General features: G+C 36.0%; 3 protein-coding genes across 4 annotated transcripts in view; 1 reads left to right on the forward strand and 2 right to left on the reverse strand.

Annotated features, from left to right (window-relative positions):
• Positions 1-61: 61 nt before the first annotated feature.
• On the reverse strand, positions 62-2,191 carry LOC132193337 (phosphoribosyl pyrophosphate synthase-associated protein 2). The gene is made up of 7 exons (XM_059613944.1): positions 1,981-2,191; positions 1,787-1,906; positions 1,236-1,345; positions 996-1,174; positions 662-940; positions 421-567; positions 62-362 (listed from the first exon to the last, which is right to left on the reverse strand). Exons 1-7 carry the CDS (start codon positions 2,055-2,057, stop codon positions 204-206), a joined length of 1,071 nt encoding a protein of 356 aa, XP_059469927.1. The 5' UTR covers positions 2,058-2,191; the 3' UTR covers positions 62-203.
• Positions 2,192-2,345: 154 nt separating this feature from the next.
• On the reverse strand, positions 2,346-4,007 carry LOC132193338 (DNA repair protein RAD51 homolog 3). Of its 2 annotated transcripts, none has more exons than XR_009441446.1 (8): positions 3,771-4,007; positions 3,554-3,657; positions 3,372-3,490; positions 3,213-3,319; positions 3,034-3,158; positions 2,857-2,976; positions 2,618-2,789; positions 2,346-2,560 (listed from the first exon to the last, which is right to left on the reverse strand). XR_009441446.1 is itself a non-coding variant. In XM_059613945.1 (8 exons), exons 1-8 carry the CDS (start codon positions 3,874-3,876, stop codon positions 2,531-2,533), a joined length of 897 nt encoding a protein of 298 aa, XP_059469928.1. In that variant the 5' UTR covers positions 3,877-4,007; the 3' UTR covers positions 2,387-2,530. The 2 variants fall into 2 exon arrangements, 1 of the variants encoding a protein (XP_059469928.1); XM_059613945.1 differs by having other exon boundaries at positions 2,387-2,560; positions 2,618-2,803.
• A 1,686-nt stretch (positions 4,008-5,693) lies between these two features.
• Positions 5,694-25,544, forward strand: part of LOC132193561 (thyrotropin receptor-like) — a 45,557-nt gene continuing 25,706 nt past the window's right edge. Inside the window, exons 1-6 of the mRNA XM_059614310.1 lie at positions 5,694-5,818; positions 19,316-19,475; positions 21,921-22,042; positions 23,947-24,021; positions 25,110-25,184; positions 25,265-25,342. Of these exons, the coding sequence (XP_059470293.1) occupies positions 5,799-5,818; positions 19,316-19,475; positions 21,921-22,042; positions 23,947-24,021; positions 25,110-25,184; positions 25,265-25,342 (530 nt within the window). The 5' untranslated portion in view covers positions 5,694-5,798. The remainder of the gene's footprint in view (positions 5,819-19,315; positions 19,476-21,920; positions 22,043-23,946; positions 24,022-25,109; positions 25,185-25,264; positions 25,343-25,544) is intronic.

The following is a 25,544-nucleotide window of genomic DNA, read 5'->3' on the forward strand; positions in this document are numbered from 1 at the left end:
ATGCTAGCTCTTCGAGCCTCCAAATTTGGAGATTTCCAGATTTCATAGGAACTGATCCTGCTTGAAGAAAACAAAATTAAACAAAAAGTGCTTCGAATTAATTTCTTGAATTGCAATATAACATTGATTGGTTAAGGTGCTTGACAGCAATGATTGATAGCTTTGATACTACTGAAGGCTCGGATTACACCTTGCCAGGTGTTTCAATCTTCAAGTGTGACGTTCTTGAACAAATAAGACATAGACTCTTTGTTGTGAATCCGACGAATTGCCTCTGACAGCAATACGCTGATGTCTACGGTCTTGATTTTATGGCACTGCATCTTTTGAAGCTCATGAGGTATTGTGTTGGTAACAACAACCTAAAATTAGATGGAATTGTTTTAAATGTAATTCCACAAGAGAGGAAAAATTGAATACCTCATCAATTGGCGAATCTTCGATCAATCTAGGGGCATCCGACGAAAGTAGGCCATGAGTTGCGAGCACATAGATCTTGTAGGCACCCCTTTCTTTCAAAACTTCAGCAGCAGCAACAAACGATTGGACATCATCGACCAAATCATCCTGAAAATTTAATTTTGATATTTAGAATTTATTAGTTGTGAAAAGATATATAAATTTTTCGTGTTAATAATTTATTACGGAATAATTTACTGACCACCATGATGGCAATTCTTCCACCAACATCTCCAACAACATTGATGGGAGGCTTTTCTTTTGCTGGGTGGACAGGGACACCGACACCTACATCCATTGTTCTTGAAGACTTTGGCAGCGTCGGAGGTGAGTATCGTCCATCGACCATGTCGGATTCAGCCTCTTTCTGTTCACCATGAATGACTGCAATGCCCAGCCTCAGACGCTCCGCATAGGACGTTGCTTTCTTAGCTGAACCAGGATTTCGGGCCACAATCACAGCATTCCGATAATCGGGGATCTAAATTTTAGCAATATTAATTTATCGCACTTGCTAATAGATTTAATGGACGTACACAATCTTGAATGTACTGCAGCAAGAAAGGCGAAGCTCTCAAATTATCCACCGGGCAGTCGAAGAATCCTTGAATTTCCTTCTGGTGCAAATCCATGGTAATCACGTGACTCAATCCCGACTTGCACATCATTTTTGCCAAGAGCTTGGAAACAATGCAGCCTCTTTTCCTCATTTTGCCTGCAGCAAAATTAATTATTGCCGTAGATATTAAATGACAATCTCAAGGCCGCAGTATTACATTGCTTGCTGTAAGGCAGATATGGAATGACGCCAACAATATTGTTGGCTGATGAGGTTTTGCAGGCATAGGCCATGATCAGAAGTTCCATGATGTTGTTGTTTACATCCCTGCGGAGTTCAAAGCAATTAAAAACTTTTTATTTGTTTGACCCTTTTTTGGAAATGAATTTAAAATACTTAATGAGCAAACGAATAAAGTTAATAACAAAAATTAATTAATTTTTAATCCCGGCAAAATTTGACAAAAATAAATCAATCAGGTTCAAGTCTTCTAAACCTTAAAAGGTATTATAATAATTTTGGGAGGGTTACAAGAGACAAAATGAGGGTCAAAAAATGTTAGCTAAAAGTCGAGTAATAAAAATGGGACAAACTAAAAGTCTATAAATTTTTTTTTATAAGATTTCTTTAATTTTACCTTGAAAATAGGCATAGGGCCTCTCAATAATTTATGGGTCATGAAGTGCATAGTATCATGAGAAAAAAATCGTAACCACGCACGCATATTTACAAAAAACATGTTAAATAATAGATGAGAACGGAACCAACTTTGTGCCCGTCTGAATGATGTAGACGTCCTTCCCTCGGACAGAGTCGCCAATCTCCACCATGGTTTCCCTGTTGGTTTTATGATACACAGCCGTCCCTCCGAGCTTAACGCCTAAGCGGCTGAAAAGTAAAAATGATTGATTAAATTGGCATTAATTGGGGGATTCGGCACGGGGTTTGCGAGGCACACTCACTTGGCGACCAGTTTGGCCAGCTCCGGGTGGGAATTGCCCGTGATTATCATGATGTCCGACGACGTTGGGTGCTCCATGGCGCCGACCTGTCTCCTCCGTTTGCAAGCAATCGTAGCCACCTTTCAAAACTTAATCAAATTAGCGAAAATGTCGGCGAACTGCATAGACTTCGCCTGCGATGTTTACAAGTCTTGGTCTGTTGATAGGCAGAGAGCAGCGCCCTTATTGGTCGGTGACCCCGTGGCACGTGACTGAGCTTGGCACGGATTGGCCAATGGAGACCGTAATTTGAAAAGGGTGTCAAATTTAAAATCATAGTCTCAAAATAGGAATGCTGTTCATTTATAGTACCTAAGACTTTTAATTTAATTTAATTTGTATCAAAAAATATCGTAATACATCGGAAAAAGAAATGATTAATTTATTGATGAAATTACGACTGCAGCATGAAGCCAATTTTTTAATTAAGATCTAATCAAACCAAAGCATATATTTGAATTAATGTGGCGAAACTACAAAAATATTCATAATTTATTTAAGAAAGTGTACTTTATTTTAACACAAACCCACTGTTTGAGATCTGCAAATGATTAACTTCTTTTAATCAGAATTTTAGATGAAAAAGTTATCTTTTTACCTCATAAATTGCAGCAACACCATCCAGCTTGTCAGGAAATATAATTTCTCGTTTTTCATGAGATCCGTAAAACATAATCCTTTCGTTGATATAATACAAGTAACCACTGCGTAGCGCTGGTTGATGTTTTATTGCCTCCTCTTGATCGCTGCTCAAGTTGGTAATTAACTGACTAGTTAGTATAATCTAAGGAATCCCAATATTGTTCAATGCTTTAAATGCAAGAAAATAAATCTTACTACTAAATCAAAATCCTCTGCCACAGAGTGCAAGTCCATCATAATTCCTGACATCAGAGTCGAGGAAACTTGATCAAACATGAACGGTCGACTGAACGAGTCAATTATAATCAGTCTTATCTGTGCAGAATATAAATGTAATTAAAAAATTCAATTTTAATTCAAACAGAATTATACTTTATCATTGTTCAGCAAAATATCCGGAAAAGACTCAATTGCTGCCAATAATTGATTGGTTGTTGAAATGCGTAAAATAATTGGATCCAATTCTTTTTCCTGATCGATAAAATATTTTCTTATTCCTAGAAACATTCAGAATCAAATTTAATGTGGAACATTTTAAAAAAATTAGCAACCTTCATAGCGAGACTTGGAAAAGCCAAAGTTTAAGTCGACGAACAAAGCTTGACCTGGACGGCCACCAAAATTTTCTGGTCTCTGGCAAACAGCACAAAGTTGTAGACTAAATTTAATAAGAATAAGAAAAAACATCACTTTAACAAATTAAGCATTACCAAAATTGAGTTTTCCCAGATCCAGGCAAGCCAGATATTTCCGTCAGAGACCCAGGTTTGAATCCTCCGTCCAATAACTCGTCGAGCTTCTCAGATCCACTTTTTAACCGTTCACCTTGCTGTCAACACAAAAGGTCTAAAAATAATGTTGCCACGCGACTTTTCATAACCATCTCTCTCACCTTCTGCAGCAGATCAAAACAAGAGATCACAGGGATCGGCGTTTTAAGTTGTTTGAGGTAAATTTCATCGTCTCGGTGCTCGGAGGTCGGGATCGCTTCGAACGCTGCAAAAACAACAAACAATGGATCACTCTCCAGTGGCACATTAGCATGCACGATGCGGTCGTCTCAGTAAAGATAACACACGCAGCAGGAATATGATTATTTCAAAACATACACACTCGATCACCCAGAACGTTTTGAACGAGAACGGCTCCGGCGTCCTTAAGTTTTACTTTCGCAGCGTCGGAAATAGAAAGGAAATCGACGGGTTCACCGTTCATTTCGATAAATAATTATTAAATGTGAATTTTTTTAAATTAAATTAATGAAATTTCCAAATCAACAAGTAGTTGTTCGTCTCTTGTCACGACGACGCTCAGCGGGTTCAGCCACACATGTTTTTTGTTTTGCTTTTTTCTCTCCTCTCCTTGGACCTTCACGCTCCTCCTTCGATTCGTTCGCATTCATGTCTGTTCTTGCGATTCCCCTTCCTCTTATGAAACGGACTATGAACGATGTGCTTACAATTAGGTTACCTATTAGAATAAATAGAATTTTTCGCATATCAAGCAAATATGTAATTCCCATCAAATAATTTTCTTTTCACGCCAAGTGAGTGAATTAATTAATACGACGTATAATAAGAAGCAAAAATACAACTATTGTTCGAATAGACAGATTATTGAAATATTTATGGTTGGATTTTTCCATTTTGGTACATTTGAGGAGTTTACAAAAATAGGATATATTTGTAGCACTTTTCATGTTAAAAAATAAAAAATTATGGGATTTTGGCACTCAAATATTTTATCTACAAAAATTGGGCCACAAAAGTAAAATTTATTTGTATTAAATTGACTTTATTTTTATTTTTTAAATTTGAATTCTTTCTCATTGGATGGCATGAAAATTAATCCACAAATTTTAAACGAAAAGTAACGCAATTAAATCTTAAAATTAATTAAATCTGATTTAGCTATTATAGGATGTCAAATGAACTTTAAATATTTTCGCTAATTTCCGATTTTTGCAAAAAAGTTTGAGGAAACTATTGGAAAAATTGGAGTGGTTCGTAGACCTTTCTCATTATCATAGATAAAAAAAGCTGTAACATCTCTTTTTAAAATTTAGTTGAGAGAAAATGTGTTTTTTAAAGTTTTAAAATTAAAATGAAGTCAGTTTTAAAGTGCTCCTGTCGTTAATTTTAAAAACTGCATTATAGCTCAAAGTGTGAGCAAACTATGTATTGATCAACTATATAATATGGAGCTCATGAAATATGGCTGCAGATGTTAGCCGAATCTTGCTGAGCTGGCTGTTTTTGGTTAGGAAACAACGTGGGGAAAACCCAGTTCTATATTACTCATAAAATCTATTACTTTGTATTAAAGTTTCTAAATTTAACTGGATAATTACCACCCTCTATATTAGGTTTATATAAAATGTTAATTTAACTGATAACAAAATTTGTATACTATTGAAATTAATGATACTAATGATAATTATTAAAATAAATCAACATTCCTTTGCTTGTTTTATTATTTATTAAATCATTATTTTAACCATCGATCTTGCTGTAACCACCGCAAATTAAATTAAGCAATTTTATTTTATTCCTGCAGGCTCCAATCAAAAGCCTAAACATATTTCTCAACCGTGAGTTTTTAAATTCGGTCTTTATGAATGTTTGTCGAGGCGCAAAAAACAGACGCCCTGCCCGCCGCAATTAATCCGCTGGGCGGCACAGAGAGCGCACACACATTAGTGCACCTCGGCGGAAAAGCGTACAAATTAATTTCTCCGGCTGTTCTGAAACTCAATCCCTTCAACGAAATTGCCGCACCTCTGCAATTAACAAACACAACCAAATTAATTTCACGATAAATGCAAAACATCTCTCGCGGCGCCGCGAGTTTCGATTGCGAGCAGAAAAGCTCGCGGCTTGAATAAAGGGTTGCGAATTAATATCGCGCACGCGAGCAGATGACGCGTACTGTGGATCTCTCTCTTCCTCGCTTTTGCACTGCAGATGCTGCTGAAAAAGTCATAAGCGCACGTGGAGTGCGGCTGCGCTCGGTGGGCCGCCCGCGCGGCCGAAGGTACATTTACTTGTACGCGGCGGCGACCAGAGCAGCTCTGCACTGGCAGTAGTGGTTGCCTGACAGCGGCGTGCACACCACCCGGGGATGACCTGCCCCACGACATGACCCGCCTCGCCGCAAGGTCAGTGCCAATTTCAGACTTTTCCTTTTGTTGGGACCTGGAACGTATTTTCTTTTGTTTTTTTGCCCCAAGTGGTGCGTGAATAGAAATTTCAAGTGTGTATTTTGTATTTTTTTTCTTGCGAACAAACAGCGGACGATGTGCATTATTTAGCAGGAATCGTCGTTTTCCAGGCGGGCTTGTCGCGTGATGCACCAAAATCAAGCGGTGTATATTGGAAGTCTAGAAGAAATATGCATTGATAAATTTAATGCATTATTTGATTTTCCTTTTAATTTTACTTTACCGAGAAGTAATTTTTTTAACACTTCGTTTGACGTTTGGTTTAGTTTATTTTTTTTCCAATTTTAAATTTCTTAACTGTATCAAATTTACATTTTTAAAACTTCATTAAATCCTCGCACCTTAAAGGTTGATTATTTTTGAAACACAAGAAGCTATTTTTGGAAAAGCCTTCAAGTATTTGAACAAACACTTCAATGCGTCAAGCCTACCTTTTTATATGCTTGTTTTTTTCTCTCAAGAAAATGCCTCTGACTCTTTCTTTTGTGTCATTCTTTGCAAAGAAAGGCTAAAAACTAAAGCGATGTAATGTTTGCCAGAAAAGTGTACTTTTTCAAGTATTTTTATTTTTAGAAATTAAGGAAAAGTTTTCACCTTTTGGTGGATCCCGTGTAAAAGAGCACACACACAAAAAAATGTTTAAAGCGTCAATGTTTCAAAATGGTATGCTGAGGATATTTTTGGGCATATAAATTTTGCTAGTAAAGAATGATGCATCAAAATTAAAATTCCTTTGGTCCTCAAATCAAACGGATCATGAGGATCTATTTTTTTTTATTATCACATCTTTGATTATTGCACAATTTTTTATGCCCTAATTCCATTAGAAGTGCAAAAATATTGTCGCTGTAAAAGGCAAAGTGTGATGTTGTATGATTTGCTTTTTGATTTTGAATAAAACTTTTGTTTACATTGTTTTTATCTAAAAATTTGAGTGATAAAAAATTAATTTAAAAAATAGTTTTATACCAATGACAAATATTTATTATAAAATATCCAAAATCTTTTAAGATTACCAACATTTCCAACTCGTTTTACAATTATTGTGTCTTTCTCGGGAACGATTATACAATAATCCCGTTGAAATCTCGGAAAATAAATAAATGAATTTAAGTTGGGTTTTTTCTCCGTAATGTACAGAAATAGAAAGTTCTCGTCGTAGCGGATACTTTTCCAGTTCTTGTTCAGTGGAATATGTCTTGACACGTCTGTATATATTATGGTTGATTGAGAGAATTTGAGGCTCTGTTGAACGAAATCCGCCTTTCCACGAATTTGAAGAGCGCTGGCTATATTTATGCACAGCGAAGATATAAATTTAAAGCTTTGCAAAAAACGGTAGCACATTGAGGAAGGATCGGAAATTTAGAGAGAAAATCCCATGCAAATCGCGCTCGCAACCATCACGCATCTCTGCATTTTATTATTCGGAGAAAGATTATTGCGCGCGACGGGTGAGGTGTTGAAGCCAAATTCCAGATCGTCAACGCTCCTGCACATTGTTCGGGTTGGAAAATTTGCATATTAAGCATTAAAGACGGCGGCGGCATCACCACAATGGGAAAATCCACGGAACTTTTGGTCGCGGCAAGGTTTGTTGTGCTGGAATGTGTTATATCGCCTCACGATTTTATGCGGTCGCACCAGATGCTTGGGAGCAGAAAATTGTTTGATATTTTTGTTGCTTCCGCAATGCGTTAAGGGTTGAGTCGCAGGAAAAAAATAAGTGTGCACCCGAGTGGGAAATATTTATTTGCTTTCTTTCTCGGCAGGAAACGAAAGCTCGCTGACCCAAAAAGCACTCTCACTTGACTAAATCCATTTGCGCTGCTGATCATAATTAATTGCCCCGACGCCAAATCAACGCCTGTTGTTATTTATCTTCGGCAATAAATGAAATATTGTGTAAATGTATGGCCCGTACTGATACAATTCTCTCTCAGGATCATCTGCTGTCGGAAAAAATTCTTTCTCCGTGCTAATTGGCACTTTACACGGAGCCCACGCGAAATGTTGTTCAGGCAACAAGAAAAGTTATCCAAATCAACTTGGGAAATTAAAACCATCATATAAAGTATTTAATATTATTAATGCGCGAATTGCATTTCAGTGATTCAAAATATGGAAGGTTTTAAATATTTGAAAAAAAAACCAATTAAGTAGAGAAAAAAGCCATAAAATAATTTTTTTGCATTAATTGACACAATTGTAAATTTAACTTATGCTCATCAGTAAGTTTTTCGATAATTAATCAAAATAATTTTATTCCGCACTCATCCACAATTTACTTTGTTGAGGTAATTTTTCGTTAAAGCATTAATTTTTTAATCCTCAATAAACTGGATTCAAAGTATCAATTTATTAAGCCCTCTTTAAAGAATAAGGGTATTATGATTATGAAGTCTTGTTTTCATGAACTTCACCGTTGTTAGAAGGTATTCAACTCAAGCAACAATCCAGGTGTGTGTCTCAGCGTGCAACTTTGTACTTGCACCTTGGCATGTGCTTTATCATCGCGCTCCGTATTATGTAGAACTTGTCAGGGACGTTTTCTAATTTACGCTTTAACTTCTTCAACCAAGTGTGTTTTATGCGGTTCGCGCCGCGCACATAACAACAAAATTTTAATTTGCTTCTAAGCGCAGTGGCAAGCCGACAAGCCGCTCTTTGGTGACACGACTTTGCTTTCGCAGGGTTGAGCAAGTGAATGCTGCAGGTCGGTCCGTTGGCGCGGCTAATTACCACATACGGGGTTATTTTTACCTGGCCGCGCGCAAACATCGCGTTTGTGCAAATCAGCTTGACCTTAACACTCATAATCGTACAAGTGACGGCCGCGGCTAGCATTTTATTTTTATTTTTGGCAAACCTTCGGAATAAATAAATTGTCACAGGTCATCTGAATTTGAAACGTGTCGCTAATTTTCATTCCTGATAATTTATAATTTAGAATTCTTAACAAAAACCAGATTTATTTCTTCATCGTAAATCATAATTTAATAATTATCGTGACTTCAGTTTTCTGCAGATTTTTTTAATGAAAAGATTTTTAGATAGAAAAATTGTATGTAAGAAAGAGATTAATCCATCCGACAGACATGATTGGTTGGATTGAAAAAGTTGATCTCCGATTTCCTCTCCGTCTGGCCAAAAATCTTTTTGCTCGTAGTTTGATGCCATTCAGTACTATCGTCAGCCGAGATCGCTAATGTTTCTGTCTGGGACAAGAAATCGGTGAAGTTTCGCAGTTCAGAAGCATTTATCAAGTAATGCGTGGGAGAGTCGAGAGTACACATGAAAGGAGAGATGGTAACGAGCAAAAAACTTTCAAAATTCACTCAAAAGAAATGCAAATGTATCAACTCAAAAGAATCTCCGTTGTAAATATTGAAAATGATAACGTGAGACTCCACAAGGCCCTATAGCTGTTTGGTGTTTATTTATAAATCGTGTAAAACAAACAAACTCGCGTTGAATACATACATAAAAATATTGGTTTAAGTTAAAAGTTTTCCTCATTTATTTAATTAAACTCCAAAAATCATTACCCTGAAAATTCAATTTCAAAGGGAGTGAAATATATAAATATTTATTAAGATGTAATTAAAATTAATCAATTTAAAAATGTTGGTTGCACCAATATTTTTCAGTTTTTAAGATCTGATAAATAATTAAAAAGGAGGATTTTTGCCAACATTAATTTTTATCAAGCATTAAATTAATAACTATTTTATTGTCCTAATAAAGTTCATAATAAACGTGAATTGATTTAAAATAGCTGTTCAAAGCTGCAATGGAACGGGTTTGTTAAAAGCAGTTTATTGTTTTTGCAAGGGAAAAGTAAAAATTTCCCTATTTTTTGGTGCACTTTCTTTTTGAATACTGCGAAAAATATTCAAAAATAAATAAATGATTTATTATTGGTTTTTAATGTCCATTCAATTCTTGAAAACAATTTACTGAAAAAAAGGAAAAGTTGAACAACATGGATATCAAAATTAAAGGAAACCATTGGCTGAAATTAGTTTTTTATTAGCAAAAAAGCAATCGCTTCTTTATTAGCATTCGTTTTCAATTTTCGAATATATCACTTCCCATTTATAGCAAATTATGTGTTCACGGATGGCAATACGCAAACATCCATTGATTAAGTGCGGTAATTGATTGGTTTTCAAAGTGGCCAGCCAGCAATCCATCCACTGCGTGGCCACCACATCGAACACTTGATTCAATTACGCATACACATGGAGCACATCTATCAAAGAAGGGCTCGAAACGGCTTTCTCGATGTGATTAAGGCAGCACCACCGCGAATAGCTGGTTTAATTCCAGCGACAAAAATGAGCTGCGCATCTCGTGACTCTGGACTGATGGCACTGCAGTGCTAATTAGCCGCACCAATAAAGCCCACTCACTGTTTATTTGTGCTCGGCGCCGACCTGCGAGCGCCACCAGCCTCTACGCCTGCGACAATCTCCGCTCTAATCAAGTGCGAGAGAGAGAAAATCCTCCTGAGCAGCAACACCCTCGCCACCTCTTTTAATTGTTTGCCGCTGAACTCGACGGCCGCTCTTTCGATGCTTTCCAACTCAAGAGGCACTCGTCACCACTTTCTTTTGTAGGGCCTTAAAGCCACGTCATATCTCTCGTGCACGCGTTTTACTGAAGTTTGCACGAGAAATTAAACAAATTTATGTAATTATCGCTTCCGTTTCGCGTGTGGAAACTCGATTTTCAGTACCCCTCTCTGCAAGTGTTTGTCTTTTGGAGTTTACATAAAACAAAATTGTAAACAGCAAAATGATTGGAGATAATCACAACATAGCGCGCGGGTTGGCGAAAATCTTCTAATACGAGGCATGTTTTTGAAATGAGACTTTTTATAAAATATTTTTTATGAAATTTGCAATCAAGGAAAAAATATTATTAATTTTTAAATCTAGATTAATTATGCATATATCAATTGAGGACTTAATTGAAATGATATAAACTATTATTCAAGTGAATATAAACATGATGCAATTGATTTATTAATTATTTTAAGAATAATATCAAACGTAGCTTTCTTTGTTTAAAAAGTATTGACTCCTTCTAAAATTAGTATTAAAAATATGTGGAAAATTAAAAAAAAAATGGAGAAATTCGTGCTGAATTTATAAAAAGTGATTTAAATTTTTTAATCATTCATATCAATTCAAAATATATTTTGAACCTTTTGAACTTATAGATTATTAACTTTTTTGAAAATTTGCTTTTGTTATTTTACTTTATTATTTATTTTGAATAATCACAATTTAATTTTATTTTACGTGTTCCATACTTTTTAAGAGTAAATTATGGTAGAAAATTACGACGCCTGTTTATGATCTGCAACAAGTCGGTCTGAAAATGCCACATTCAATTGGATTGGAAAAACAATTTTTAGCTATCAATAGAACAAATCGGGAAATCTCATCTCAAACCTCGTAAGTTCTCTCCACTCACGACTTGTCAGCAGACAATGAGTTCACTTTGCTCCTTACTACCAACAACAGCGCACGCATTCAAGCAGCGGTGTTTACAGCTTAATTACAAAATGTAATGGAGCGGAGTTTGATTGCGTGATACATATTATGCTTTCAGCAAGAATATTTATTTTTTTCCATCGTCGTTTATGAAAAGATGGAATGAAACTGTTTGCAAATTGAATAAATTTATTTCACTACACTGTGAATACATATTTATTGTTTATTGTTTTTAATTATTCCTACATTTGAATGGACTTAATCTTTAATCCTTGTTTGATAGTAAAAAATTATAGAAATATAATTGCTACAAGAAAAATTTAATAAACTACTTACAATGAGATAATAATATGTTAAAATTTGTAATAGATGATTTTGGCAAAAAGAGTCAAAAATATTTGTTTCAAAATAACCAACAAACTTTTGCATTTTATGCATTTGATTTTATACACACTGAATCATTTAAATGAGATTTGAGCACAAATGAGTACAAGAGAGAAATTTTATGAAATTTCCCATTAATTAAGGAAAGGATCATTGATTCAGTTCTTGAGATGCGAACATAATTTACAAGTGGCAATATATGAGCTTGAAGCCTCAGAAGTGTTTTCATATTTAAACTTCCATTTCAAGCAAATATAATTCAACATTTGCATAATTAATAATTCACAGCCGTCGAACACACCGATGGCTTAATCAGTCTGTGCACATGGCAAAGACGTGCACCTTTACTTACTGTGGCAGTTTGTCGATTCGGGCGAACTAATCTGCTTGTGTCAATAATATTCATGCTCTGCACCATTGACGACAAGCTGAAGGCAGCAGACGTAGACTAAATATTTGGCGAGTGCCTGATGCCTAGGTGCCATAAACCGTCTTGCCATGCAAGTACAACATTGCCCGTGCACTTGATTAACCTTGTGTTGCCATAGATAAAAGCAAGAAGACTAAATAAGTAAAACTAGAATGCTTAAAAACGGATATTTATGGATGAAAGTAAATTAAAGTAGATTTCAAGAGAACTGGGGCCAGTTCCAATTCAATTTATATAATTGAATTTTTTAAATTGAAACACTTATCCCTCAAAAAGCATTTCCATCAAAATGGAAGCATTTTACCTTCAGTATAATTTTTGTTGAAATCTATGAATACCTAAAATTGCTCAAACTCTAACTGGCTTTTGATACACCAATATTCTTCATATAAATAAAAATTCCTGTTTGGAAATTGTATCCTCATCTAGAGACCGGCTGGATGTATAAACAAGAAAATTTTATTACGACAGCCACTTCGTCTTGGCAAAATATTTGCTCTCCCATTTGGGTACAATATATTTTTGTTTCTGCGCCGTATTTTTTCAGTTTTACGCTCTCTTCGGTTCCTGCGAGAGAATAAATTGTGCCGCGATACATCTTCAAGTTTGCTCCCCCAAGATGTTTATATTGCACCTCCAGAGATGTGTTTGCTCTGCTCGCAGTAAACTTGAGTGCACATACGCAGAAAACTCTTGCCGCCACTATTATTATTGCTTGCTTGGCTGCTTTTTAGGTTCCACTTACCGCCTTACTTGCTTTCAGACCGCACTCTAATAGCCGATAATAATTTATTGACTCCACCAGACCGAAACACAGCACCCAGAAGACCTCCCAAAAACAATATGTCCCACCCTCCATTACCCAGGGGCCAGGTGGCGCGAAAGTTTCCTATCATAAGTTGACTTGTTATTTGAATGTAGCTCTCATAGGTGATTTCAAATTCAAGCAAAAGCAGAATTATATTCTGGGCCTCTCTCAAAGAAAGTTTGCGAAATGAGCAACGTCTTCCAGAAGCTCAAGTTGTGAACCACAGGGAGTGCAAAAAAGAGAAGCAGAAAAAGTCGCAAAAAGTTTAGTCAAGCATTCACTGAATTCAGAGTTCTAAATTTTTTCTTCGTCGTTTTTATGATGATTTTTCCTGCTAACAACCAGTATGCGATTTAAGATTTATAATTTTGAAGTCATATTTAATTATTCTAGGTTGTGGAGCACACAGAGTGCAAGAAAGTTGCAAAATCATTTTGCAGAAATTCGTTGGACAGAATTTAAAGTTCTTAATTTTTTTGTCATGAGAATTTATTATGCTAAAATTTTTTTAAATTTACCTCAAGTATGAGATAAAATATTTTTAAATTGTTATAATACTTATAAAATAATATTCAATTCATATATTTATTTTCAAGTACTTTCCCTTATTAATTTTATAAGGTTTTTTCTTGAATTTTCTCATCCATAAAAATAAAAATCAAGATTTGTTTTTGAAAATTTCAATAAAAAGTTCATAGAATCTGACCTTGTGGCATTCATTTTGGTTTTGAATAAAAAAAATCTTCTCAAAGATGATATAAGCTTATTTTATCTAAAAAAAAATAAATAAAGAAATATTATACTTTTGTTGCTCAAATCTACATTTCAATAACACTAGGTGTAGTCAAAATTGTTCTTGAATTTCCTCTTTTAAATGTAAAGAAACCCGGGCGCTGAAAATAAAGGGTGTTTTAAATTGCAAAAATCGCCAGCTCGTGTGTGTCATGAGTGTGCAAATCAAGCTGTTCTCTCTTTCTTTCTCTCTCGTATAAGCATATTCCCTGGCCTGATTACTGCGTGCGGAAAGTGGAACAGTGAAGACCGCACAATGGGAGGGCGAGCGTCTGCTCCTAAGAGAAGAAGAAAAGAGCGCCGCGCCACTTCTCTTGGCTCCTTAGCCTCGGAATTCCAACACGATCCTTACCACTGTTCGCTCGCCTGGCTGCAGTCAAATCGCCTAATGGTTGAGGCCGCGCAGCCATTTTTCATCTTCCGCTCCGCAAATTGCCGACGCCGCTTCGACGGATAATGGAGGGTTCAAATGTCAAATAGCGAAATTCGGGACCCTTTCAATGCAAATATCTAGATTAAACCGGCCGCTTTGTGGAGGGTTCTCCATCAAAGCAGAATAGCGTCATGTGCAAAAGTAGGAGTAGATAAGCATCATCTACAGCAAATTCATTTTACAAAACCAGTAAAAAACGGTCTCGTGTCTCGTCTTTAGGCAGTAAATATTGAAAGCAATAAAAATTTATAAACTTTAAACAGAAATAATTGTACACTTAATTTAAGTTTTAGTTTTCATTTTTTCCACCTCCTCAAAACAGGGCAAGAAGGTTTTTTTAAATCAAAATTTCTATTTTTAATTGATAGATTTCGACAGTTTTTTTCAATCATCAGGGGATTTAGAGCTCAAAATTTAAAAATATAAAACGACCAATTAATTTAAAGTTCATTGTTTTGGACATTCTACCTAAAAGTGTGCTAAAATCTGATTTCATTTGCCTCTATATTAAATATTTCGAGTATTTATATTATTAAAAATTGTTGCTCGTTGTTGCATGAGATTGGTTTCCATTGCGATCTTTTAAAACCACAGCTTTATTGAAACATATCTTGTGACTTTCATGCTATGGACCATATTGTTGTTTATGAAAACTTTTTTTTATAAAAAAATTTTATTGTGAAATACAATTTAGAACTTCAAAGTTCTCTTCAGAAACATCCCGAGCGGCAGCAGCAGGAAATGAGGATGCTCCGTAATTTCTTTTTATAAATTTAATGCGGTCGCGTACAAGTACGCAACACCACTTTGAATTATTTGTAAAGAACTTTCCAGGTGCCTTGCTTTTTATTCGAAACACACAAACTGCTCGCCGTGCGGAATTCTACCTTTGCTTCACAAAAAAATTTCAAAAGCTCCTCCAGCGGATATTCTCTTTTTCGCCCGTATCCCATCAAGTAAACCTTCAACCGAATTTAAAAAAAAGTATATGCAATTGTTTACAATTACCGAGACTTTGTGAAAAAAACCAGCCTTCCTACAGTGCAGACAAGTCAATTGTGAAAGAAACAATGGCAAATTTTCGCAGAAAAGCGAAAGTTCGCGAGTTTTCGTCCCGTCGTTTTATTGTTCACGTCGCACTGCACGTCCTGCCAGAGGGACTTAATTGATGATTCCGCTCGGGTGGCAGCAAAAACAAGAGCCACGCTGTTAAGATGCTTTTCCGAAAGTTCCCCTCGACTCGCTATTTTTAATTTAAATGAATTTCTTCGAGCGAATCATTTTTGTTCAACGGAGCAAAAGTGTGCGCACAGACGATCAAATTAAAAATTTATAAAAGAGTAAAAAATATCTTTTATTGCCTTTTAAATAGAGTTTTTTTCAGTCGAGCAAATTTCCCGGGCGAGAAACAAATTTTTGGTCCTCTTCGACTAGCCCGAGTTTATCTTTCCAGCTGCAGATTTTTGCGCTCGCCGGCGAAAGGATTCTGTTAATAGGGTTATGGCGCGAAATTAGATTAACTCCAGAAGCCGCACATGCACACCCGCCCCTCTGGACCGCGTCCAAAATTTCGCCTTAATATATTTGGCCTGCGACTTACGCAGACTGCGTTTCCGCCGCTTTATTGTTTCCCTTTCCGTAATAATTCCGACATCTCGCTCTCGCGCGCTCATCAACTAATTGCACGTTGATTGCGAAACGTCAAAAGTTTTGCCTGCGGGCGGTCTTTTCCCTCCTTAATGTGTGTTTACGAGATGATACCGGAGGCGCCATACGGTTTCAGGCAGATGTTTACTCTTGCCTTTCAAGTCGGCGAGTCTTTCCCGAAGAGAATTTTGACTTCGCGGCTCTGACAACCAGAAAATTATATTCCTGAAAATTGTTCTACATTTTCCAGAGTATGAAAAATTGATTTCCACTTGCCAGAAATTGTTAGTTATCAACGTTTTGATTGAGTAAAAAATATTTCAAATTAATAAACTAATTTGCTATAATATATTGACTGCATTAATTTGGTTCTATTTATCCGTTTACTGGAAAAATTTTATTGGATGAAGATTTTTAGAGCTGATTTGAATTCAAAAGTACTTCTCACTTAAACGATAGTTTTTTTCTTCGGACAAGTCATAATTTTAATATTTTTTTATATAAATCTTTCAACTAGATTTGATTATTAACCAAGGCTGGATAATCAATCGACTCGTTTTTTTAAGTCTGTCTATCCAGCCTCATCACTTACACATACCGCTCTTTTAAATTTCAAATTACACTTTTGAATCGCAGTAAATTTGAATGGATATTTTAAGCATTCAAATAATAATTCCCAGAAGTCATATAAAATTGTTACATGTAATTTTTAATGAAGTAAAACTCTCAATAAAAGCTCCCAGCTCTCTCTCCGGAGTCATTCCAGAGGCAATTTAAAAGAAAAAAATTGCTGCTTCACTCATTTTAAATTGCCTCCCTTCTCAACGCTAAACCCTGTTCCCTTGATCATTCCGTGTTTTTTTTTCTTGGAAAATTACGTTATTTTCGTTCCGTATCAAACATGAACGTGTAGGTCAAAGTTGCCTTGTTCATAAACCCAATAAATTAACTTTGCAACAAAACATAAAATAAGCAACTCCAACGCCCAAGCCAAGATACGCATCCCGCTCGGCAGATGCGTTGAAACGGTTGCATATTACCTTTTTTCATAGGCGTTATATTGTGTTGCATCTCTTTACATGGAAGGAGTCGATGGTTATTGTTGTTTATTCTTCTCCATCATAAAATTTCCATCCCAAAAATGAGGATAATTTTAATTTTGAGCTAAAATTAATTTATCTTGGACAATAAAGGAAAGGCGGCAAAATATTGGCTAAAACTCTTGAAATCAAGAGGAACTCTTATGCCAAAAGAGCCCCTGGCGCAAAGGCGACATTGGACTGTCGCTCGCTTTGCATTTATCGAGTTGAGCATATCAACATTCTAATGGCCTTTATTAATCCCTTGGTGACTCTGTTATTGGTTGAGCGCCAAATTTTGCATTTTCATCCTTCCAAATGAAGAATAGAATTTACCAGAAATGTAAAACAATAATTTTATCCTGCAATATGTATGGTAATTATTTTTCTGACGGGAAAATAATTCGGAAAATATGCAATGCGGCAAAATCTTTCTGGAAATATTGGAATTTCTCTACAACCACTTCCTATTTTAAATTTTTTGCGAAAAGAGGTATTCTATAATTAATAAGTTGGCCTTTTGGAAAATAGAGATACCCTGTGTGTCTGACATTTTTGTTTAATTTTAACTTTTAAGTTAATTGGGTAACTTGATTTTCGCCCTAGTGCCTAAAAGCAATAAAGTAAAAGTTGAAGCATCATAGGTGTATGTATTGTGATTAGTGATGCAATTTAACATTTTGAAAAAGTTTCAAAAGAATTGTTTCCATTTCCGTCTGCAAAAAATCAACTTTTTATTTTATTGTATTTTTATTTTGCACTTAAATTTTATTTTAATTCCCACTGAAACAAGGCTTGAGGTTGATTTCATGAAAAATCCAGTTTCAATCTTTTATGAACAAAATGCACTTAACAAAAATAACTTAGCGAGCCTAGATTTCTTTTTCCAACAACCATCGTACAAAACTAGTTGTCTGGGGAAAAGCTGACGAAGCGGACAATGGGACTAATTTCACTCCACTTCCTCCTGATGCGCGGGTAAATCGGGCCCAAATTAATACGCGAGGCCGTAACTTGCACGCGATATGACGTGGAAAACAATCACGCTAATTGGCCCTCTCGGCTGTAATCCCACACGTCTCGAAATCTGCAATGAATGCTTGTTTTAATTCGAAAGCGAAACGACGACACAACAAACTGGCAAAAGTCACAGCTTTGCGATTCGCTGCTGGGCGCCAGTGGATGCCTTTTGGTAATTCGGGCCTGCGAACGAGTGGCGACCGCTTTTTATTATTCATTTCCCCCTTTTTGCGGGTCTCGAGGCAGAGGTCGATAAGCTGAAATTTTTCAAAAGGTGGTATTATGTTCACGCTGTTCATTATATTTTATTCAGCCCATCCGGCCGGCAAATGAAACATTTTTCCCGCCACCTATATCCTGTTTCGCTTGTCGGTATCAGAACAACGCCTGGAAAATTGATTTCTATATCGCCTCGGGTGCATCAGGCGTGTGTCCCGGATTAAATGTCGCGAGGGCGTGGGGAATCGGAGAGATTTTTTTCATTGCCACCACGCTGAGCCTGCTTGCTGATTCAGAGACACGCGTTGCGACAATCTAGGTTGTTAAACTTGGCGCGGCAAATATGTGTTTGTCATTCGAAATTGATTTGAGATTTAAGTCAATAAAGTTGATTAATGTTATCCCATTATCTTCTATAAAAAATGTAGCTAATAATGACGGTTTAAAGTTAAAAATTTTAATAGGAGAAACATAAATGTAATCTGAAGTCAGCTAAAGCTTTTGGTAAAATTATATCTTTACATCGGCCTAGTGGAAACTTATTCCTCTACAACAGTCCCCAGTAAGCAAATTAAAAATAATTTCCAAACTAATTTTGTTTTCTAAATAAAAAATAAAAGAAAATTAATATATTAATTTGGATTTGGTTGATTTAAATATTATTTTGGATCAAAACTGGTAAAATTTCATAATTAATTGACAAATTTTATTTATAGAAACGTGTATTGAACTGTTTAACTATTAATTTTAATCAACTACATTGTTTAACAATGAAATTTTTATAACCTATGAAGGACCTCTTGTTACGACTTGAAAATTCCACCCTGAAGATTTTTCCTTGAATTAATGAACAAGGAAATAAACTTTCTTTCTCCTGCAACTTTACTTCTTGACTTTTTTCGATTATCTTTTTACTTTTCCTTGCGGAAACAAAAGCAGCGAATCACGCGCTTTAATTAGCTACGCCTGCTGGCTCGCACGTCACCTTGGAGGGTGATTGATGCTCTCCCAAGGGTGCTGAGGACAAGTGCGAGATAATATATCCTTTCTTCTACCGTGTAGCATCTGCAAAATACAAAGACGCACCGTATAATTTTATCATTGTTGTTTGCCCGCAGCGCTGGTGTTTGTCTGTTGACTCTGCTGCATGTGACGAGCGCCGGCCACCTGGGGGTGGCGGCTGCGGGGGCCACCGCCGCCCCCGACAACACTTCTGCCTCTCTAGTCTACAACACCAATGACACTAGCCAGTTCCAGTTTACTGATCCTGAGCTCCAGGTAAGGGAGAATTAGATTTTTAAAAATAATTGCGCTTTCATTAAATATCTTCTGAATGTGATGAAATGAAAATTACTTGTAATGAATTAGGAAAGGATTTATGCGGGTGATAAATATGTGACTTCCGTCTTGATAGTAGGGCAAGCGTAATTCCCATAGCACAAAATTAAATTATCAACCCTCCTGCAGTGCTCCGGGCGAGGGTATCGTCAGCGAACAAATGAGTCGGGTAATATGATTATGCAAACTGCAAATGATACCCGGGTGCATTTGCATGCCTGGGTTGATTCTATCACTTGTAACTGTATAATAAATGTATATTAATTAGTTGAGAGTAGTTGTATTATATAATTAATTAATTATAATTATGTCAATTAAAAAACTACTGATTATCTTTTGATCAGTTTAGAACTAATGATTTTTTATCGTCGAATTTCAAGATAGTACCATCTTTTGCTGCTGAAGGACAAGCTATACCTAGTGTATTTTTTATTTTTATGAAATTTAAATCTTTGCTGCTAAATAATTAATAAATTTTTTTAAATTAATATTTAGAGTTCTTGGGCCCTTCTATGAGAAAAATGTTAATGCATTAATGAGAAGGTTTACTTTCCCTAAATATAATTTAAAAAGAGAAAAATGGAAAATATCTATTCTGGGCGTTATTGGTTTGTACCTTTCAAATTCGTCAATGGCTCGTTTCCAACGTTATGTAAAATCCACTTTAAGGCAATGCATCCAAAAGTAGCACTCTCTGGTCCATGGAAAATCTACTGCTACATTATTGATAAAGACAGCTTTTTCGGCCTCATCAGCTAACATGAGTGCAAATCATAGCTGTTTTTTTTATTTATGTTTATACTTTTCCCTGAATGCGACATTAAATCAAATTTATTTATCTTTAAATATTTTACATCTAAAGGATTGTAAGGAATATTATAAAAATTTATGCAATTTATACGTTTAAATGATAATTATGAAATCAATCAGTTGAAAAAAGTTCAGGTAAGGAGCATTTTCAATGAAATTCCAAAAAATGTTTAGTAAGATTAGCCTTATTTCAAAAGTTTTGTTTTTGTTCCTATGCTATTTTGAATGGTTTTGTTTTGTAACCTTTTAATATTGTCATTGTTCAATTGGAAAGCATCAAATTAGCATATTTTAACTGCGAGGAAATTGAGTACCAATTCAAGCAGAGAAGCACAGAGAAGCAAAATCGCGCCGCTTTATTTGGATTGTTTGGCGTGAAACAAGAAGTTACTCACGCTTGAAATAACGCCATCCAGATCCAAAGTTCATTAGGCATGTTTCTCCTTGAACTCGCGATTTCGGCTGCGCGTGCCTTTCGAGCTCAGAATGACGCCTTTACAAATGTGTCACTTTGATGTCGAGAGTCGCACCATTTGCGTGCGGCTCGTCTCGCGCCGTTTTCGCCAGCTTTTTTAAACAAGCGCATCCGTTTTTCACTTTTGTTCCTTTTCATGTGGATTCCCTTTTCAGAAATGTGTCCACCGTCCACCGTTACAAAGTGACAAGCATTATTGACAAGCAATGTTTGCGCGCGCTGAAAGTTAAATGGAGTGCCTTTGATGGAGATGCATTTTTTTTTCACTAACGATAGTGTTATATTTAGGACTAGCCAATTTCTGTATCTTTACAGCAGCTCCATATCGATTTACGGGACGAGTTTTCCGCTTTGGCTATAAATTTTAGGCGGTTTAGCTAACAATTCAAATGATCTAAAGTTCTTGTTTATATCGATTCAAGCATTTTGCACGCCTTGTTAAATTCACGAAAATTTACAAGATTATAAAATTTTATATAATACTTTATAAATACTGTACATATTATATACTGTCTTAAAATTAATCATCAATGTATTTATTATTAAAAACACTCCACATCTTAACGTTCTTGCCAACGTTTACAAACTTTTTTTACGGAAAACAAAACACATTAAAAGAAATAAAAAACACAAAAGGATAGTAATCTTCACTTTTTTGTTTTTGAAGGAAATTTTATATATTTGGTTTGCATTTCATTCTCTTGTCAAGTGGCTAATTTGTAGGAAAATTAATAACTTTTCCTTGTATATAGGTCAAGCTCCCCAATCAATTAATTATTAAAATTAGAAATTAGAACCAAATTCGAATGTTCAGAAGGTTCCATATTTTTCTTTATTGATGTTTTGTATCCTTGTACGTATTCGGAAAATTAAATATAAATTCGTGAAATAAAACCAAGACTCGGAAGAGAGCTTGGAGCTTGGTGGAGGATTCAGAGGAACATAGAAATACAAAGCGCAAAACACTATAGCCCTACTAACTACTTTTTGCTTCCGGACCATCACAAACCCTATCCCCCGAGATCGAGACCGATGTTCGACTACCCCCGCAAACTGAGATTCGCTTTCTCCCTTAAACTTTCTCTCTCTTTTTGCCTCAGGCGGAGCCGTGCGGATGCTGGAACACGACCGAGGACGGCCGCGAGGTGGAGGTCGAGTGCAAATGCAGCGGCCCACGCCTCACCTTCATCCCCGCCGACCTGGCTAGAGGCGTCCAGCGGATGTGAGTGTAAAACAGCCCCTGTTTGCTCCGTCGATTTTTAATTGATTGCCGCTCCATTGGGTGCCATTAGCGACCAGGGGAGGAGGGGGGTCATTTTTTGCATCCCACGTCGGATTTTACGGCGGAAATCCTGCAGGTGCAAAGAGGGCGGGCTGCACCCCCTGCTGGCCAAAGTGGGCGCCGCATTTAATGGTTCGCCCAACTTTCATGCGATTTATATGTTTCCCGTCGAGCGACTGACTGAGTGCTGCCGACCGAGCTTTAAGCCGGCCAACCCCAAATTATTGGTACCGTGATATTAAGGCCGCAACGTTGTGCAAAACACCACCTAAACACGGCCACTTCGCAGAATGGGAGACGTGAACTTATTTATAACCAAACGGGAAACCAAGCAGGCGAATAATATCAATATGATGAGGGGACCTCAGTGTCTGGGGAAAACCATGAAATATTTTTTGCAAAAACCAGTGCCGAGTTAAATTGTTAAAAAAAAAAAAGTAGACTCTAGTTCAGTTCCAGTAATTTTTTGAAGATATTGAGTGTTTTCCTAAATTGATTCATTATTTTAATTTAAACAGAGCAAGAGAGTTTCAACGAATTTGATTGGAAGTGAAATTATTATTATTTTACTTAATTCTGATATTTACGTCATATTTTTTTTTGACCTAGCATTTTCCGTTATTATATCATATATAAATGATGAGCTATAAGTTTTTATTTTTATTTTTTATAAAAAAAAACCAAAATGCTCATTGAGAAAAATCCTTGTTCATCATTTATCATAATTCATAATATGATTTGACACTTTCTGCAACAACAATATAATTATTTCTGTACTATACCGTCAATAATTAAATAGCTCGGGAAATTTTATTTTTATCGTGATTAATTAGCTTCTCAATTATACCGATATTGAGCTATGTACTTCTGTAAATTTCACAGTCATATGGACACTAAGAAAAGGGATTGTATGATTTTAGTATTCTAATTTAAATTTTACCACCTTATATTCAAATTTGCTGTACATCCCAAAAAAATGGAAAAATATTTTGAATTTTGCTATTTTTCCCATTAAATTTGAAACTGGGAACAATCGTAAACAGCCAGGGATTTGTCTTTTGCGAAGTGTCAATGAATAATGTTTTGTAATATGTAAAAAAAGTTTCGTTTATAACATTCTTTTTTTGTTATTTTTTTTGCTGGTGTAAAATTTCATCAAAGCCTGTAATTTACAAACTGCTTTTTAATTAGAGCCTTTGTTGTACCAGGTATAATTTTGAGACTAATTATGTTACATAGAGGAGAGGCGTCGTCAAATTTAATGGAAAAGTCTCATCTTACAGAATGAGCCCACGCACCAATTAAGACGTGGAACATTTCCAGCAATCAAACCGGGGAAGAAAAATATAATTATTGTTCTCCCGGAGAAACCTTTCAGATGCTCAATTCTATTTCCAGATTTAGAAAAATAAGACGTTTTTCTGATTGATTTCGATGGGGGCAATACAAAAATGCTCGAAAAGGAACACCAATAAATTCCCTTTCCAGAATTAAATAAACCTCTCAAGTGTCGGTGCTTGTTGTCTGAATTTGATTGAAAGGGACCCATTTCGCTGTTGTTATTTGCACACTAATCGCCACTTATGAAAGTTTGATTGCTTCGAAGCAATAAAGCTGCCTCGACAAAATTCCGGCCTCAGTCAAAATTGCTCGCATAGAGCACCGCAGAAAAAAAAACAAGGAGGAGCAGCCGTTATTGTTTCTTGGCGCCCGCGGCAAGAAATTCGCGGTGAAACTTTTGCCTGGTCTCGACCGACGATCCGTTTATTCCTCTGTGTAATAGAAAGTGGCGACTGACTGTGGTGTGTGTCGACCGTCCGTCTCTATACTTTATGTGTTTGCAGATCTCTGGTTAACGTGGCCTTGCAGACGATCCCGAGCGACGCTTTCCAGCCGTACCGTTCGACCCTGCAGGACATGTAACTCGATTATTTTTTCGCACCCCCGTTCCCGTCCCCTATGAATAATCTATTGCATACATAATTGCACGGGGCTTTGCCAGATTAAAAAAAGGGGTAGCCAGAGTTTGGTGGGTTTTCAGTAAAAATCGAAGCAATTTATCCTTCTTCATAATTGAGATTTACGTATTTTTGATCTGCGCGTTGCAAGCAAATTCCTGCAAAAATCTGGGATATTTTTTATCTTTAAAATTTGAACTATTTTAGAACAAAAATTTTGACGAGAGATATGAATAAGATTTTTTTCTAATTTTTCTTGTATTTGTTTCGTAACCCAAAAAGAGTAAATTAAATCTTAATAATTAATTTTTTAAGTTATTAAATCAGTGAAATGTCATTTAGGTTATTTATTTATTTATTTTCTGAATGTTGGATCTGTCGTGAATACACAGAGAGAGAAAACTATTCATGAAAAGTACAGAAAAAGATGAAAATACAGTAGAAATCACAACACCTCAATTCAAAATCAATTTTTCGCTCTAAAATTTTAATTTTATTTTTATAACATTATTGTCAAAGAACAAAAATGTTAAGTAAAAAAATATTGTGTAAAGATTTTCCTAAGTCTTGTGTGCGAATGATTTGACGAACTTCAATTTTTAGTCTCTCACATTTTTGTTAAAGTCAGAATACTAATTTTCAACTCTTAATTAATCGCTTCATCAACGGAAATCAAACTTCTGTGCATTTAACGCAAACTGAAAACGCAATATTGTGCAGGAACTTTTCTCGCTGAATCTTGTCAATGTTCAAAAATAGCTCCATAAACGATGTAAACCAAAATATTACATAAAATTTTAATATCTCCATTTATTATAAAAAAAAATGGCGCGTTCATTATATACATTTTTTTATACTCTTTGCTAAAAATAATAACAAAATTGTGAAGCGCCTCCTTCAAAAACAAAGATTCAAGATCCACCCTCTGTGCAAATAAGCCTGCGGGCGTATGCAACCGACCCTTGCGCCACACGGCGCGTCTCATATATTTTAACCAGCTGCCTTCGCACTGCTCCCCATAATAAATTTGCCTGTTGTTTTTGGCGCAGCGTCTTGCTCAAATTGCGGAAACTGGTTGCGATCGAGGCAGGCGCCTTCGAGAATCTCACCAAGCTGCGAACAGTGTGAGTAATAATAAAAAATTCATGCCATAAATTTTTGTAAAAAGAGTCGGGGGATTAATTTTTTCCACTTTGTTGTTCAGGTATATTGACCACGCACCACTGCTCACGAGTTTGCCCTTCAAACTTTTCCACATCAACATGCCCAGCTTGAAAATCATGTAAGTTTTAATGACACCGCCAAATTTTTGTGGCACGATTGCGTCTTTGAGTGCTCTCTTGACATTGAGAGGAATAAACTGCGTGGGTGCTGTTGACGAAATTCCATTATTATGAGTACCCACAAAGGTCGCAAATCTATTTCTGGAGAATTCAATAATGCGCAGAACTCTAATGGAATTGTCGGGATTCTGCTTTTTATTC

This window comes from Neocloeon triangulifer, unplaced genomic scaffold (assembly GCF_031216515.1).
Source record: "Neocloeon triangulifer isolate White Clay Creek 2 clone unplaced genomic scaffold, ASM3121651v1 ptg000004l, whole genome shotgun sequence".
Classification (NCBI taxonomy): Eukaryota; Metazoa; Arthropoda; class Insecta; order Ephemeroptera; family Baetidae; genus Neocloeon; species Neocloeon triangulifer.